The 16,483-nt window shown below is 40.6% G+C and overlaps 2 protein-coding genes and 1 long non-coding RNA gene across 6 annotated transcripts; 1 reads left to right on the forward strand and 2 right to left on the reverse strand.

Moving 5' to 3' along the window:
• Positions 1-216: 216 nt before the first annotated feature.
• On the reverse strand, positions 217-7,331 carry LOC140763284 (rop guanine nucleotide exchange factor 14). Of its 4 annotated transcripts, XM_073101405.1 has the most exons (9): positions 6,875-7,328; positions 6,620-6,779; positions 6,416-6,511; positions 2,664-3,080; positions 2,151-2,305; positions 1,995-2,069; positions 1,590-1,865; positions 1,107-1,454; positions 217-821 (listed from the first exon to the last, which is right to left on the reverse strand). In XM_073101405.1, the coding sequence occupies exons 3-9, from the start codon at positions 6,480-6,482 to the stop codon at positions 468-470; spliced, it is 1,692 nt and encodes a 563-aa protein (XP_072957506.1). In that variant the 5' UTR covers positions 6,483-6,511; positions 6,620-6,779; positions 6,875-7,328; the 3' UTR covers positions 217-467. The 4 variants fall into 4 exon arrangements, with proteins under 4 accessions (XP_072957506.1, XP_072957504.1, XP_072957503.1 ...); XM_073101403.1 differs by lacking the exon at positions 6,620-6,779 and having other exon boundaries at positions 1,107-1,450; positions 1,586-1,865; positions 7,112-7,331; XM_073101402.1 differs by lacking the exon at positions 6,620-6,779 and having other exon boundaries at positions 7,112-7,329.
• Positions 7,332-10,808: 3,477 nt separating this feature from the next.
• Positions 10,809-12,816, forward strand: LOC140761840 (benzyl alcohol O-benzoyltransferase-like). The gene is made up of 2 exons (XM_073099313.1): positions 10,809-11,374; positions 11,679-12,816. The coding sequence occupies exons 1-2, from the start codon at positions 10,931-10,933 to the stop codon at positions 12,618-12,620; spliced, it is 1,386 nt and encodes a 461-aa protein (XP_072955414.1). The 5' UTR covers positions 10,809-10,930; the 3' UTR covers positions 12,621-12,816.
• A 1,183-nt stretch (positions 12,817-13,999) lies between these two features.
• LOC140763099 (uncharacterized) lies at positions 14,000-16,138 on the reverse strand. The gene is made up of 2 exons (XR_012104801.1): positions 15,518-16,138; positions 14,000-14,370 (listed from the first exon to the last, which is right to left on the reverse strand). It is a non-coding gene; the product is annotated as an uncharacterized lncRNA (long non-coding RNA).
• Between the last annotated feature and the right edge of the window lie 345 nt (positions 16,139-16,483).

Raw genomic sequence — 16,483 nt, forward strand, 5'->3', positions numbered from 1 at the left:
ACGTTTTTATGCATGCCTACCAAAATCCTTCTAGAGTACAGATGGGTCTGAAATGAAATTCCTCGTTACGGAGAACGATGATGAGGTACGGTTGAAGAGTATCTGTTTCTCTTGGTTTTAAGCAAACAGAGGACAATTCCTTTGGCGTTCAACTGATTATTATTATTAGCAGAAGAAAAAGACAGAAAAAATTAAAAGGATAGAAATAGCTTCTCGTAATAGTAACGGGAGATGATTAGGAGGTTTTCAACAACCGTTTCACATACATATATATACCAGATTCTTTTGATGATTAAAGCTAGTAACAACAAAAAGACCTTTTATTTTAAAGAGGGTGGGGTGCAATAACCATCTTCTCCTATACATATAGTCAGCTCAAAAATACTGACGCCCTGCAACTAACTACCTTCCTACATACAGTAGGAGAGGTAAATGAAGGCTCTGAGAACCGACTTCGCTTACCATAATTACCATGCAGCTCTACCGCTCAATGGGCTATCTGCGGCTATGGTGATTTTTCCACATTTGATATCCGAGAAGCACTCGGAGTCCAAGACACCCTTACTGCTAGCATCATTATCTAAGCGCCCATCTACCATGTTCATCTGGTCAATGAGAGAGCGCCTGATGTGACCGGGAGGAGTCTCAGTGATACCAGCGAGATATACTTCAGATGAGAAGTCGAATTTGAGAGTAGCAATGGGAGTCGTCGGTTTCTTCAGGTCATCCTCTACCAAGATATCTGCTATTCTTGATAGGATACTGAATGCCAGACCAACGATAACCCTTGAGTAAGCTTCTACAATGGAATGACCAACATCCTACATAGAAGAGGACAATCTAAATTAGCAGGTATATTCTTGAATCATAGTAACTGGGACGTGAGAACAATATAGGAAACTTTATTACGAGAAGAAAAGTGTCACGCCAAACAATATTATTATTCTAGTAGTAACAATATGCGGGCCAAGATTTTGATGAAAAGTAAAATCAGCTGATCCTGCTACATTCTAAATAATATTGGATATTCTAACAGAAGAATCACAATATCCTAGTTGTGGGGAAGTTGGAATACTTACCCAAATGATGCTGAAGGATGAACTTACCTTGTTATACTGGACTTTGGTCACATCGATAAAAGTTTGAGGAATGTTTGGAAATCTAGTCTTCAGAAGCTGCAGGAGTGTCTCGACTCTTTCTATGTACAGTGCAATCTTTTCCAGTTCTGATCCATTATTCTTCACAAAGTACCATTGGAATCGCCTTGGTGACCTCTTATTTGCGTCTTCAGATATTCTAACTTTCCATGCAAACACTGCACCCTCTAATCTGTTCACAGTCTCAAGCACACTATGTTCATTTCTAAAATTAAGAGAAAGCAAGATTTCCTCAACTGAAATGCATTCTGCAGTTATAGCCTGATAAATATCTTCACCCAAGCTAGCTTTGCCTGACTGCAAATTTAAAACAGGCAACATTAAGATTTAATAAAGAAATTGCATTTTGTACCATACATTCGTGAAGTATAATTCTTCACCAAAACTGACTACAGGAAGTAAGTCCAAGATATATAAGAGATAACTACTTGCCTTTGGAAGGGCATTCATGACAGCAGAAGGTATAGGCATCTGGATTAGGACTTGTTCATTAATGGCTTTTGCAGCTTTGAGAACTTGGTGAACAATTTTGGCCTGAAAACCAAGCCGTTTTCTCTGAGAGTGGGAGAGCCCTGACTCCGGAACACAAGGAGATGGGATCCACCATTTCTTGCTCTGTCTTAGGCCACCATTTTGGCTCCTCCCTTCAGCTCGGCTACCACACTCTGAATACCAAAATTCTGTGTCCACCATGGAATCTAAAAGTTCCTGCAAAAATTTCGTTTATTAATGGCAATCAGATGAGTTAACTGACTGGGAACCATGAAACTTTAGTCACAATGCCAACTGACTGGGAACCTCAGTCCTTGATAACTTAAAGGTTAAACGATAACATACGATAAGCATGGAATCCAGCTTCTGAAGGGCTGGAAGGTTCACATGAACATCTGAGCGAGCTTTCGGAATCATAATCTGCAGATCAGAAATGCACATAAGATATTGACCTTAAGCAGGAAAGTTACTGTAGTTGGGTTCTGTTCAGCAATCAGTTACCTCTAACGTCCGTCCATTAGCCCCATTTTGCTTTGCAGGAACGAGCTCAACCATATAGCTAGTAGGAGAAAGTAACCAGTCCATTTCCCTTCGCCACATGCTCTTTTTTTCTTCAGATAAAGGTTCCAATTTCCAGAGTTCCCCAAATACAGTTGCTGAAAAGCAAAGCTCATTGTCATATTCGAGGAACATAAAGAACACCACCAGCATGAAGTGGATCAGATACTATAAGAAATGTCAATCTTCCTTTACTGATCTGAGTAAAACATATGGATTAGGTAAATACTTGAGTTTACACTTTATAAGCACGTTTATTTTAACATATCATTCTCTAACCTAGAATGCAAAGGTAGCATTATTTGATAATAAATTTAGAGAGATAGAAAATAAAATTGGTAATAGCTGTACAAGCTTGGCCCAATGGTAGTTTGCATGGGAGGAAAGATGTACATCAAGCACTAATTAGCAGCCACAGGTGTGCGATATTTAATAGCCATACAGAGAAAGAAGTACCTGATAGATTTGTTATAGCATTAGAAAGAGCAAGAGCAGCACTGATCCCCCTTGTTCCTCCTGAAACATCTTCACCAAGCAACAACTTGGCAAACTTCTCCTTCATGGTCTCAATATCTGAGGAACTCATTGCATAAGTGATTGATGCTTTCCCTTTGCCAGAGAGATGCCGAAGATTGTGAAGGGTGTCCCATTCATCAAGTGGATGATCCTCCTCTTGCTTGCATGACAAGAGGCATTGAGAGGAAAATGAAGAGCCAGAAACATCTTTGCTCGATGAACAGCTCGAGGTTTCGTCATCAAGTGAATCAGTGGGAACACAACCATCTGTTGCGTTCATCTCACTAGGACCACTCACATCATCATAGGAGCAACTGTTAAGAATACAGCTCTCAAGGCCATTATATGTCATCACTCCTGCAGAAAATTGAGTATTCATTTTATTGGAGTTACTATGAGAAGTTAGAAAAGATGGATTGTGTCATCTATCTAGACAGCTAAAAGAAATTAAAGCCAGCAATGTTGGGCCTCACCTGCTGCCTACTAGCTAAATATCATGGACGGACGGCCACTGTAGGAACTGCCACACAAGTCCAGGCCACTAATTGAGCCTTTTAATCGGTACTAAAATTGAGTGACAGTCATTGCATTTTGGATGGGCCTACGTCGGTAGCCCTGTTTCATTGGATTACAATTCCTTCCAACTATTCAAGCATGGTTTTTTTACCTTCAAATTTATATCTCGCCTGTCCTGGAATCTGGGATTTGCACCAATTAATTATGGTCATCTGACTTGATGACGTAGACCATGCATACACTAACTAGTATGTTCAGGTTAGATCATACGACTAGTATACACACAATTATTGAGGTTTGTGCCAGACCTATAAACTGTGCCAGCCCAGCCCAACCTAGACCAACCCACAAAGAGAAAAAAAAAAGGGTTCAAGCCAGAACTTCTTTTCTACTTTTTTCAGCTCAGGCTTGAAAGGAGAGTGTATCAAGTTGAGGGTTCAGCCACGGCACGCCATTAAAGGTTCACTTGAGATGTTAAGCCGGTCCAGATCCAAGCCATGCCATGCTATGCTATGCTATACTCCAAAGCTTCAATATCCAAGCCCATGCCTAGACAGTACCTTGGCCCATTAAGAATCTATAATTCTTAGCATGGCAACAACAGGCTAAACTTGCAGTCTGCGAACGATCACACAAATAAAAGTAATAACGGTGACACTGGACCTTGTATGTTGACTGACAAGTAGCAACGACAATCTACATGTACAGCAATGACTGTATGGAAAAATAAAAAAAGGAGTTGGGAGTAAAAAAGAGAAATCTAAAACAAATATGTACAATCTCAACAAATATTTTTAAAAAAAAATTTATATAACACACCTTATATTTTATCTATTTTGTAATTCATACCTTAGGATTTTATAATCCAATCTTTCTTTTTTTCTTACAATGTTCATTTAACATCCTGAGTTAATTTAATATAATGTAACTAAACAAAACGATACTAGTAAAAAAATATTCCGCTATAATATACTAACTAATTTATAGAATACCTAGATTACTTTTGTTCTTATCTTTAATTTACCCCTATTTTTTTCTAATTTATAAATTTAAAAAAATTATAAAATACCTAAATATCTTCTCCAAAACGAAGGCAGTTGAATGGGGTGGAGAGATGTTTGGGAGAAGACAACGGAAAGTGGTAGTGGGGTCCGTTGGATGGGGTAGAGAGGAGGGGAGAAAGTAATAAGAATATTTTAGTAATTTGATAAATAGAATTACATAGACCATATGTAGGGGTGAAAACGGGTCGGATTAACTCTGACCCGACCCGCTATCCGACCCGACTCGAATCGGATTCGGATAAAAAATTTCTATCCGACTCGAATTCGGATTCGGATACGGATAGAATTTTTGAAAAAAATCCGGATACGGATTCGGATACGGGTCGAATAAATTTTTCGGATTCGGATACGGATATCGGATATCCGTTTACCCGCATATTTTTTTAAATGATTTACAATTTTTAGTTTGCTTATTTAAATAGTAAGTATTAATATTATTACTAATAATACGTTATATATTATTTATAGAGATTAATTTCTCTAATTTTATATATTTGACATACAAAAAAATTATTTATTGTAAAACTCTTAATAATTTTATGTTAATTATATTTAAATAAAATATTATAATTATTTTAAATTTAATCAATATCCGTTTAAGATCCGATCCTTTATTCGAAAATTATCCGTATCCGTTTAGTTAGGATATGGTTTTAAATTTTGCTATCCGTCCAATATTTGTATCCGAATCCGTATCCGAACTAAAAATACGGATCCGGATATGGATTGAGCACTATCCGATCCGTATCCGATCCGTTTTCACCCCTAACCATATGACATGATTAATGTCAGTTATATCAAGATGTTAAATATATTAAAATATGTTAAATTCTCAGTGACAATGCTTGAATCACATAATAGATAAAAATATAGATTGTGTTATAAAATTTCAAAAAAAAAAGAAACAATTTCTATACTCTTTAAGGTGAGAATATACTTAGAAGCATTTCCCAGCCAACTACTACCATTAATCCCCATGGCATCACGGTGAGTATAAACAAGCATTAACAAGTAAGAGGCAGGCCGTTGAACACCATTTACCCACCCTTCCCATGGTGAATAAACAATAGTATGTCTGAGTGGTGTACATTCTTGATGCACATGGTCTGCTCACCATATCAACCACGAGAGTCCCCGTGAAACGTGGCATCTTCAGCTTTTCCCCATTCCTCTCCGTTTTATGGAAATTTGAAAGGCTTCTTAGTTCTTACCCTCCCCTCCCTACTACTCACTACCCACTACCCACTTAATTAAAGGCAGTACGAATTAAGCGTTATCCCTAGTGTATATTGGTTATAAATGATAACTAGTGACACTTTAATCGTTACCATTTGGTGCTTCCATCTACAATAATAAAAGAACGACGTGTAACTCTACTACATCACCTAAGGTCAGACAAAGGATAAAATGCATTGTTTTTTACCAACCAAACTAGGCGAAGGCAGACTTGACCAAACCAAAACCGCAGAAAGCATGAGAGCCCGTCCGCCTGAACCATATTAAAAGCTCTGCTTTTAAGTAGAGTAAATGCACACAAGTTATACATGAAACGGGCCATAACCATAAAGAGTAGTACAGGGCTAAAGCCTAAAGGCCGTCCAAAAGTACGGACAGCAGCCCAACCCTGTTAGCTGTGAGCCGAATTAATCGGTGTATTCCTCCAGCCATGAAAACCTGTTTTGATCCGTCTCCTCTTTCTTCTCGCATCAGAGATGGGGATTTGGGAGCTACTCTAAAAGGTAGACTTAAAAAGGCAGCCACAGTGCCAGTGCACAGCAGTCGATATAGTCATTTCGGATCGGACGAGATCACTGTCCGCTGTGTTGAAGGATACAGCGCAGTTACTCTAGCATTCTCGGGGTTTTTACCTTTTTTTCCCGTCTTCCTAGTTCCTACCTTTGAATCGAAATCTTATTACGGACGCAATCGTTATATATCCTTTTCTTTCTTTCGACTCGAAATACATATAATATATATATATATATATATATATATTGCGATACTAATTAGGAAAGTAATCCGGCCATTACGATGCATAAAATAAGAAAGGTGCGCCAAGATTCACGAAGATCAGGTGGAAGATTGCATGGATCGAGGGTGGAGAATACATACTCTCTTGCTCTTCCAAGTCCAAGCTGATGTCTTTGGTTCGGCGGCGGCAGCACGCTAATCTCCTCATCTTGCCCGAATCAGCAAATCCTATCGGCTCTGCCCCCACCAAAAATTAACGAAATAAGAATTAAAAATTCAATTGCAAATAACTAACTCTCTTCCAATATTTTCTTCTTCTCTTTGGTTTGTTTATATTAGCAATACTTTTGATTTATCTACATCAAAAGGCTCCGTCAGCAGAAACAATGAGTAAAGTTGGCAGAAAGGAGATTTGAAATTTAAATGTGACGATTGGAAACTTTTATTGAGCTTTTTGGAGCAGAATCCGAGGAAAAGAGAGAGGAAAAAAAAATCATGAGAGCTCCTGGGAAAGAGGGGAAACAAAATGTCAAGGAAACAAAAGAAGATAATGCCGTAGATTTGTCAAAGAAAGGAGGGGAAAGGAGAGGAGAGGCGAACCTTAAAGTCTTGAACTCAGATCGATCCCCTCTAGTATTAACTTATCTCTAACGGTCACCAGATCTGCACGAGGAAAACAACGAGAGAGCGAAGAACAAGAGTCGGAGAAAGACGCAGAGACGAAGGGCGATTCTTTGCTACCTGAGCCTCAGAGAGAGAGAGAGAGAGAGAGAGAGAGAGAGCGATTTGTTTATTGTTGGCAATAAATAAAAGAAAGGAAAACATAGCATTATTTACTTTTCATACAGGAAGGAGATAGTGGAAAAAGAAATGCATGGGTATAGAGTTTTGTTGGAGTGGAACAAGAATGGGGAGTGTATAGGAGGGAAGATGTAACGAAAACTGTCGGGTTCGGCCAAAATAAATCGGTTCAGTTCATCCCACCAATACCAATGTTCCTCCATTATGTACGACCCTCAGATCTCTCGCCGCAGCATAGCATCCTAGGAAAATATAATATAATATAATATAATATATGTAGGTAGAAAAGCAAACCCATTCCGGTCCGGACCGGCATGCTCGGCCCCTTTTTATTTGACCAAATAAACTTACCATCATCCGGCGGTAATCCATCCCTTATTTGTTAATATACTCTATACTCTTTCTATTTATTTCAAAAGAAAAGTGAGGACGATGCATCTTGCTTATTATTACATTGTTGGTCACTGATTTCAACTTCTCATAATCATTATTTCCCGGCCCATTTGATATTATTAGAAGTCCTGCGAAGCACTTATCTGAAAACTTCACCATGAATCACGAGGTGGTGTGTGAAGTTGAACAGAACAGTAGCGGAAAATAGTGCTAGTCTACTCTCGGATTTGGCATTTTGTAGCTAGCTTTATTTACACCTTTTCGATTCAATTATGCAGTAGTGGTTAGAAAAGGTAAAAGAAAGGAATAAAGTTGGCGTGTCACATAATGCAGAGAAAGAGAAAGAGAAAGAGAGAGAGAGGGAGGGAGAGGGAATAGTGAACAGGATATTTATTTAGTAACCAACTGGAGACGCGAGTAAATCGCATGACTGGTCGGGGCGGGAACATCACCTTCATCGGCGGGGATAATTATTGATAATGCTACTAGCTATCGCAAGGGCCAGGCCGGAGGTCCCCCACCCCCCGCCCATTCCAAATTGGAGCGGGGTGGATGGTTAAGAAGATTCCTTGACATGCCCAGGTCACAAGAAAAGGAAAGATGAGATGTATAAGTTAATATCCTCATTCCCTCCCAGTTCTCCTCCTTTTTTCTGCGGTCCCAGCAGAGGGCCTGCAGTACTTCTTCTCTTGGTCCCGATTGGATTGGTTTTTTAATTTTCCCTTCCTGTCCTCCAATTTGGCTGTTTTGACAGTTGGGATTTGGAAGGACTTTTCGTAGACCAACAGGATGAAAACGAATCTCTAGGTAACTACACAGACTGGGTGGCAGGTGAAACTCAAAGAAAGAGTTCACACCAACTTGTCTCGATATTTAAATATCACAACGACATATATAATATCGGGAAGAGCGTAAGCGTAACACACACACACACACATATATATATATATATATATATATATAGAGAGAGAGAGAGAGAGAGAGAGAGAGAGAGAGAGAGAGAGAGAGCTTCTTCTCGCTCTCTCGCTATGTCTCACTTTGTCAAGCTACTAGCTAAGAGTTGCACCGAGAAAGAGGAGGGAATGCCGGGATGCTTGCTTATTAACTAACCATGTATAATTAAGATATATATATATATATATATATATATATATATATATATATATATATATATATTTCAAGATGTCCGTATCGCATGCTGATTCAGAATTCTTATCGGTTCATCATATTTTGGGCTTCGCCAATTGGGCTTTCATGATTAAACTAGGCCTCGGGTCAAACTGCACTACTCCTGGGCTCCGAAACTACAAGATTCTAAAAGCTTTTATATATATGCAAAAATGGCCTGGCTTAATTAGTCCTAATTGTTGCGTAGTAGAGTCGAAGGAATTCGTCCTCTTTGAGATAAAAATATAAAATAGCTATGACAAACTTCTCTTTTATTGATCCCTCCTCAGTTATCGGTCTTATTATTAATTAATTCTAGGACAAACTTGATGGGAAACTACTACAATGATAATTTAGGACCACCACAATCTGCTCCCTCATGTGCAGATATTTTTATTTTATGTTTTAAAAACAGATGCAAATAAGAGAAGTGGTATGCCAGATTGACTTTTCAAAATGAGATAAAGCCAATATATAGAAAAATCACAGTTAAATTTTCTTGCTTAACTTAACTGCTAGCTTCTTAATTTTCACGACACCTTCCATCGTCAAATATATATATATATATATATACAGAACGCGCGAGAGAGAGAGAGAGAACTTTCTCTGAGAGTGAGAGGAAATTAAGGGTGAGAAATTAAGTGATGAGCCACCTAACTCGGACGCAACATCAAAGGTCATTGGAGAACTTTGGAATCTCTAGCATATACATTATTGGTGCTATATTTCATTGGAGACGACTGATGGTGAGTAGGAAATTGCACGTATGGATCCGGCAAAGGAAATACACCCCCCAAAAGAAAAAAAAAAAAAGAACCGTAACCAATCGAAGACTCTTCCGAGTCTATAGCCTCCACACTTCCTTGCCATCAAATTGTACATCACCTGACTGGTAATTGATGCAGTGGGAAAGCAAATGCTCTGACTAGAAACGCACCACGACGATTGAAAAGTTTTCATGAGACTTTGACTGCTGTAGAGCAATAAAATTAATCACGACGCAATAGTGCGTGGAAAGGCCGCTAACAGTAAATTCAAGATTGTAGCTTGAAAGCCCTATCTTGGCGCTAGGGATCAATCGTGGCTATGAAGAGGCCTTCTTTCTCTTGGATCAAATAATATCCACGTGGCCTGGCTTAGCCTCAGCCTCATCTTTACAGAATTTACTTTTAGTAATTTTAATTAATGTAACATAACTCTCACTAGTCACCGTATATATTTCCTTATATTTCCTTCTCAGAGCAGCGTCGTCAACTACTGCGAACACCCATTGACTATATTAGCTCGGGGGGCAGCACGGAAGTTTTCATGGCACTTCTCCGCAATTCCCACGCGCCAACCAACTTCACCCCAATAAAAATGAGACTTGCGCGACAAGTCCAGACTACTCCATATTGGTATGTATCACAAGTGAAAATGTGTACTAATATTTATGTATTGTGATTTGTGATTGTAACCGGTCGTGGCTCATTTCTCTCTCTCTCTCTCTCTCTATACATATAACCTAATTATTCACATCCACTATTTATATATATTTGGAACCACTAGTTTAACTGTCTATCCCTAACCTACGGACTAGAATTATCGAAAAGTCAAGACCAAGTAAGCTCGTGAAACATGCTCCCAGTTCAAGTCTATTTCAGTCATTTTCGTCGTGTATATATATATATACGAATTTTATTGCTAAATGTAATATGTAAGTAAAAGTCTCTCTTTCCCATATGTCCCATATGTCCACTACGGAAAAAACTATATTGCTAAATGTAATATGTAAGTAAAACTAAAAATGAATGTGCAATATAGAAAGGACAGCAGGGGAACAAATTTTGGATCAGGGATTGACAGTATTATACGTAACAGGGTTGCTCAAATGTGTCTAGTCCTATTTCAATGATATTAATTAAGACTCGACGAGGACTTACTTCGCGTCTTAATTAATAAATATCGATTATGCGTAACAGGGTTGCTCTGTTTTTCAACGCTAACGTAATGTGGTTAGTTAAAGGTCCCATGACGTACTAAAGTAATTAGGAGAACTACTCAATTTCCATGCAAGTATCACGGGTGTTACCAAGACATGCAAATAACAACCTTGTTTAATTTAATTTTAGCCCTTCTCAGCAATTCCCACCTCACCACCCCCCCCATCAGGCTATAAAAGGCACCTTCCGACTTCCGAGCACACCACTACCCACACACATTTATCTACAACAGTTAACTAAAGAGTTCCTAAATCAGTTAGTATTCTAGCGTAGCTACCCTCTTCTCAATCCCAAATACTGTACAGTACGTTTAATGGCGTCGTCGTCAGTACGCTTCTCTGTCCAGAGACGGCAGGCCGTTCTTGTTGCTCCTGCGGAGGCGACTCCATATGAGTTGAAGCGTCTGTCAGACATCGACGACCAAGAGGCGTTGCGCTTCCAAATCCCGGTGATCCAATTCTACCGAGCCGATCCGTCGATGGAAGGGCGAGACCCAGCCAAGGTCATCCGCGAGGCCCTGGCGAAGGCGCTCGTCTTCTACTACCCCTTTGCAGGGCGGATCAGGGAGCAGGCCGGACGGAAGCTGGTGGTGGAGTGCACTGGAGAGGGAGTGTTGTTCATCGAAGCTGACGCCGACATTCGCCTCGACCAGTTTGGTGACAAACTTGAGCCTCCCTTCCCATGTCTGGAGGAGCTCATCTTCGTCGACTCTGAGGCTTCCGCTGGTGTCCTTAACTGCCCGTTACTCTTGATCCAGGTATATATATATATATATATATTGTTTCTAAATTAAGACGAAAAAAGAGATTCTAAAATTACGCATATATATATATGCACAATTATATATATACATATAAAATTGTTTTTATATACATAGAATTATATATATATATATATATATATATATAATTGTATGTATACAAAAAGAATATATATATATATATATATCCCGATTTATTTATCAAACAAGGCCTAAATTAATATTAGCAAAAGAGTTGAGAGTATGAATTTGCATCTCTAATCTAATGTGGGATGTGCATTTCATGCGCCCGTCCATGCAGGTAACCCGATTGGCATGCGGCGGGTTCATCTTCGGCCTTCGGCTGAACCACACGATGAGCGACGGCCCCGGGCTGGTCCAATTCATGAACGCGGTGGCCGAGCTAGCTCGTGGCCTTCCCGCCCCGAGCGTTCGTCCCGTGTGGGGGCGTGAGATTCTGGAGGCGCGCAACCCGCCGCGGCCGTCCTTCGCTCATCGCGAGTACGAGGAGGTCCCCGACACCAAGGGCACCGTCGTCCCCCTCGACGACATGGTCCACCGCTCCTTCTTCTTCGGCCCCCGTGAGATGGCCGCACTCAGGAGTCACGTCCCCCCTCAACTCCGCAAGACCTCCTCCACATTCGAGATCCTCACCGCCTGCATCTGGAAGTGCCGCACCATCGCCATCTCCCCCGATCCAGAAGAGGAGATGCGCATGATCTGCATCGTCAGCGTCCGCGGCAGGAGTGGCTTCCAGCTGCCCGACGGCTACTACGGCAATGCCTTCGCATTACCCGTGGCTATCTCCACCGCGGATAAGCTATGCCGAAACCCGTTAGGCTACGCTTTGGAGCTGGTGAAGAAGGCCAAGGCGGCGGTAGACCACGAGTACATTCGCTCCGTCGCCGACCTCATGGTGCTCCTCGGCCGGCCCCACTTCGCCGTTGTGCGCGCCTACCTCGTGTCGGATCTCACGCGGGCTGGGTTCGTCGACGTCGATTTCGGATGGGGTAAGGCGGTGTACGGCGGCCCCGCCAAGGGAGGGGTGGGGGCCATTCCTGGCGTGGCCAGCTTCTACATCCCCACTACGAACGACAAGGGGGAGAAAGGGATTGTGGTGCCTGTTTGCTTGCCTGCTCCCGCCATGAATAAGTTCGCGACCGAGATCGACGGCTTACTCAAGGAACCGGCGGCCAACCAAGAGAACTCTACCACATCTCCCCACGTCATGTCTGCCCTCTAGCTAGCTAGAAATAGTACGTACATTTTTTACTTTCTCAATTTCTGATCAAGGTGATGCGTTCTTTTCCTGCTAAGGTCTTGTAAAATACAAAAGTCGTAGATTGGCTGTATTCGTCTTTATCCCGATTGGAAACGTATGTGTTTCGTAGGGCTGTTGTCAAAATAATTAAGCTAAGCTCCAGAATGAGTTAAGTTGAGTATGATCTTTAAAATAGTTTTAAAAAATAAATTTAGGCTAAATTTAATTATGAACCGGCTCAATCAAAGAGACTCGAAATAGTGTATATATACATCATGGCCACAGGACAGGAGAATCCTAAGATCAGATCCCCAGTACGTGAATCAAGGAAAGGGAAAAAACGCAGAAAGTATTTTAGATCAAGAGACTTAAGAATTCTTCACCTGTCTTATTATCTTCGCATGTCTTTAGCTCTGATCCTGTTTTAAGGTTCAGTTATTCAACGGGACGAGCCGTAGTATGCCCAACCTATGTGATCAGAACAAAGTCTCAATATGACTCAGCACACCACTACAACTTATCTGATCAAAACCACAGCTCTTTTCTGTTTTCGAGAAAACTCTTGAACACAGCTACTTTATTCAAAATTTGATAGGTAGCATAGTAAAGTAAGAAGGGGAGTTCAGGATTAAATATTTATATGCTTCAGCACCGGCAGTTTAGGAATAAGCATCCGTATATATATATATGTAAATTTCCAACCCAATAAGAAAGATTTTAGAATATTTTAAGGCTCAAAATGAGAACAGTTCCTATATTGATTTTCCTCTTAATTTACGAAAACTGGTTTAGCATCTATTTGGCGTACGTGATGCACTAATGTTTTTTTCTTTCTAAAGTAGGACCAAATCTTATTTATGTTTCTAAACTCATCCACATCTTATTGAGGAAATTCTACAAATAGATATCGGAAAATAAAGAATATGCAAAAGCAACATGGAAGTTTACTAATCGGGAAGAGAAAACCTGATTGGTCTCCCGAATAATTCTACAGAAACATCATCCTCATGCCAACACATAGACCACTTCCCCCTGCTGCGTGCGTGCGTGCGTGCGTGCACTGCCGTACAACCCAGTAGAAGCATGACAATAGAAAATATAACAAAACCATTGTAAGAGTTCCAACAAAAGAGATTGTCTCTATTATTAGAAAACTTTTCAGGAAAAATGAGTAATTTTTTAGGGGGCCTTAATTAAAAAAAAAAAAAAAAACTTTTTAGGGGGCTTGCTTTACAACGGTACAAGTTTATTCCTTCTCTAGTTTCATTCTATGAAAAGAAAAAAGAAAGAAAGAATAGGAGCAGCTGTATACAGAATCCCCCGGCAACAGCAGCACCGGCATTGCCAAACAAAATGAAATCTTTAATAAGAGATAGAAGCACTACGCCTCTACCCATTGGACGTCCTATATTAGCAGCTCGATTTGCTATCGTGTTAAATTGATTATAAACAGACAGAATCTTGTAGTCTGTAAAAAAGAGTAAAAATCTTAAGACAGCTGCCACTGTCCTATATTGGCACCTCTTTAAAATATCCACAAGTTCCAGCGAGTCCAGCTTAAGATGACTCCAATTGGTCACAAGCGCTCTTTTGGTGTTCATTGCCAGACTGCCCATGTTTGCATCGAAGTATTCTCCAGCCACGCACAAGCATCTCCAAGCAACTTGTCTTAGCGTTTGATGCTCTCCTCCAAACACTAGAAGTTTCTAGCCTTTCCAGTTCAACCAAAAACCTGCGATAATGATAGCCTTCAATTTGAGCCCATCCCTACATGCAAGATTAGTCCTACAGGAAATCAAGCTGGAAATGGAAATAGACTTAATTTCAGTAGCAAGGATTCTACCCAAGTGGGCCCAAACCTCAAATGCAAACTTGCAGTAAAGCAGAAGGTGTTGGGCACAAGTCCAAGCCCATCCCAAACACAAGACTTTTGAGATAAACAACTTGACCCTTGGGCTTGCAGGCACCTTCGAAAGTAAACGCACAGCCAGCCCACGGGCTATCCTGCTGGCCTCAAAGGAAAGAGTAGATGGACTATTATAGACTTTGCCTTAGAAGCCCAATAGTTAAGGGCCCAAAACAACAATCTAGACTCTAGAGCCAGGGTATCCTATCTTCTTAAGAAAACTAGAGTGAAGGTTCGTTAAATACGTTTGTAAATATAGCATGGCCGTGATGCGAAGGTAAATTAGACAACAAGCTCAATTTCCCCCCTTCATGCAAGATCTTTCTAGCACAGGACAAAATGATTCGAACAATAAGAATATGGAACAATGATGGCGCAATGAGGAAGGCTGCCTACCTACATTCATCTGGAAGAAGTAGCATCACAATCAGGCCAAAGCTGTCTTTGCTAAGTGAAAAGTACTTGATACCTAAACTAAACAGGAGGATTCATATAAAAACATCGATAAGTTTAGAACCAGCTATAGCTAAGATGCGAAATAACACAAGGACGATAAAGAAATGGGAATATGTCTATTTAAAGTTGGCAAAAGTTTCGTTATATCATAATCTAGAGAAAGAATCACCACATATCTCCCCGGATCCATCTAGAGAAAAAGAACAGAAAAAGAAAGAAACTTTATATCTTCTGATCTGCGATGTTATGATCAATTTGAATATTTCGAGAAGCTCTTAATAACAGGGGGGGGGGGGGGGGGGGGGGTTCTATAAGTGACATTATCCAAACAAGTACGTGGACCTATGAAACAGATCGGAGAATCTATTCGATCAAAGTTACATATGTGTCTATCCCAACAAATCAGCATCAATGAAGATCACCACACCACACCGGCTCACAAGGAAAAGAAGTAAAGAATCGATTGGACATTCATTATAAGTGGAATTCGTTCAACCAGGCCAGGCAAAGATCTAACCTTGGAGCAGCGAGACGGGCGGAGATTGTCGCTCTCCGGCTCGGATTCAGTTGATGCAAGGCAGGATCCGGCTCATCGGTGAGCAGATCGAGTGGTTCCCGACCTGCACCAAGCGAATCCGAGACGGCGGCGACCACACACCAAACCCTAAGCAGCAGGGAAGGCAGGCAGGCAGGCAGAGATGAAGTGAATCCTACGGATCCAAATATTATAAAATATTGTGATAAATGAGCATTTTGCATTTGGGCCCTCCTCACCGGCCCGGTGCGCACGGAGTCAGTTATTTGTAATGTTAACGAACGTTGGAGATGGAGACACGTGGCTTTCCAACTTCGTGCATACAATGTACTGTGTATGATCGACGGTCCACCGCGCTACCGCAGTGGGAGGAGGGATGAGGGAGGAGAGTAGGCATTAACTTTATTAAATTTCATGGTAAAAAGAGGGCAGTCCGCGGGACGGGACGGGACTCGAGTTCGTTCGACTTCATCTTTGTAAGTCCTATTTTTATTTGCAAGCAATTGGTCGTTTCACATCACATCGGGTCTCCATTGCTATTGGCTATTGACTATTGGCTACTGGCTATTGTTGTGAGCTATGCTGAACAATGTCTTATTGATAGAAAAGACGCTTATTCCCATTTCTTTAAATTTTTTTTTTTTTTTTTTAATATTTGGTCTGATAGATGGATAGAATCTTTCAAGGTGGGAATAGAATAAGACGGGCATGTCTTAATACGCTCCCATTCAGCACTTCTCTGTAAAGTATTTTTAAAGTGGGAACATGGCTCTGACAATCCCATACCACCAAACTAGAATTGCACATGCACGATAGGCTAAAGTTTATTAGCTTTCTTCCTCATTCTTGCCTTCTTGGATCACGAACGGTAAAGAGAGTTACGACAGCAATTAAAAAAGAAAAAGAAAAAGGTATCACGAGAATTTCGTGTAAAAGAATCTTATCACG

This window comes from Typha angustifolia, chromosome 7 (assembly GCF_048772165.1).
Source record: "Typha angustifolia cultivar Huaian chromosome 7, ASM4877216v1, whole genome shotgun sequence".
Classification (NCBI taxonomy): Eukaryota; Viridiplantae; Streptophyta; class Magnoliopsida; order Poales; family Typhaceae; genus Typha; species Typha angustifolia.

Coding starts and splice junctions, on each gene's coding strand:
- LOC140763284 (XM_073101403.1), bottom strand. Junction 2,306..2,663: donor TGCTATAACAAATCTATCAG/GTACTTCTTTCT, acceptor TTTGCTTTTCAG/CAACTGTATTTGGGGAACTC. Junction 2,070..2,150: donor CTAATGGACGGACGTTAGAG/GTAACTGATTGC, acceptor TCTGATCTGCAG/ATTATGATTCCGAAAGCTCG.
- LOC140761840 (XM_073099313.1), top strand. CDS start 10,931: ATGGCGTCGTCGTCAGTACGCTTCTCTGTCCAGAGACGGCAGGCCGTT. Junction 11,375..11,678: donor GCCCGTTACTCTTGATCCAG/GTATATATATAT, acceptor CCGTCCATGCAG/GTAACCCGATTGGCATGCGG.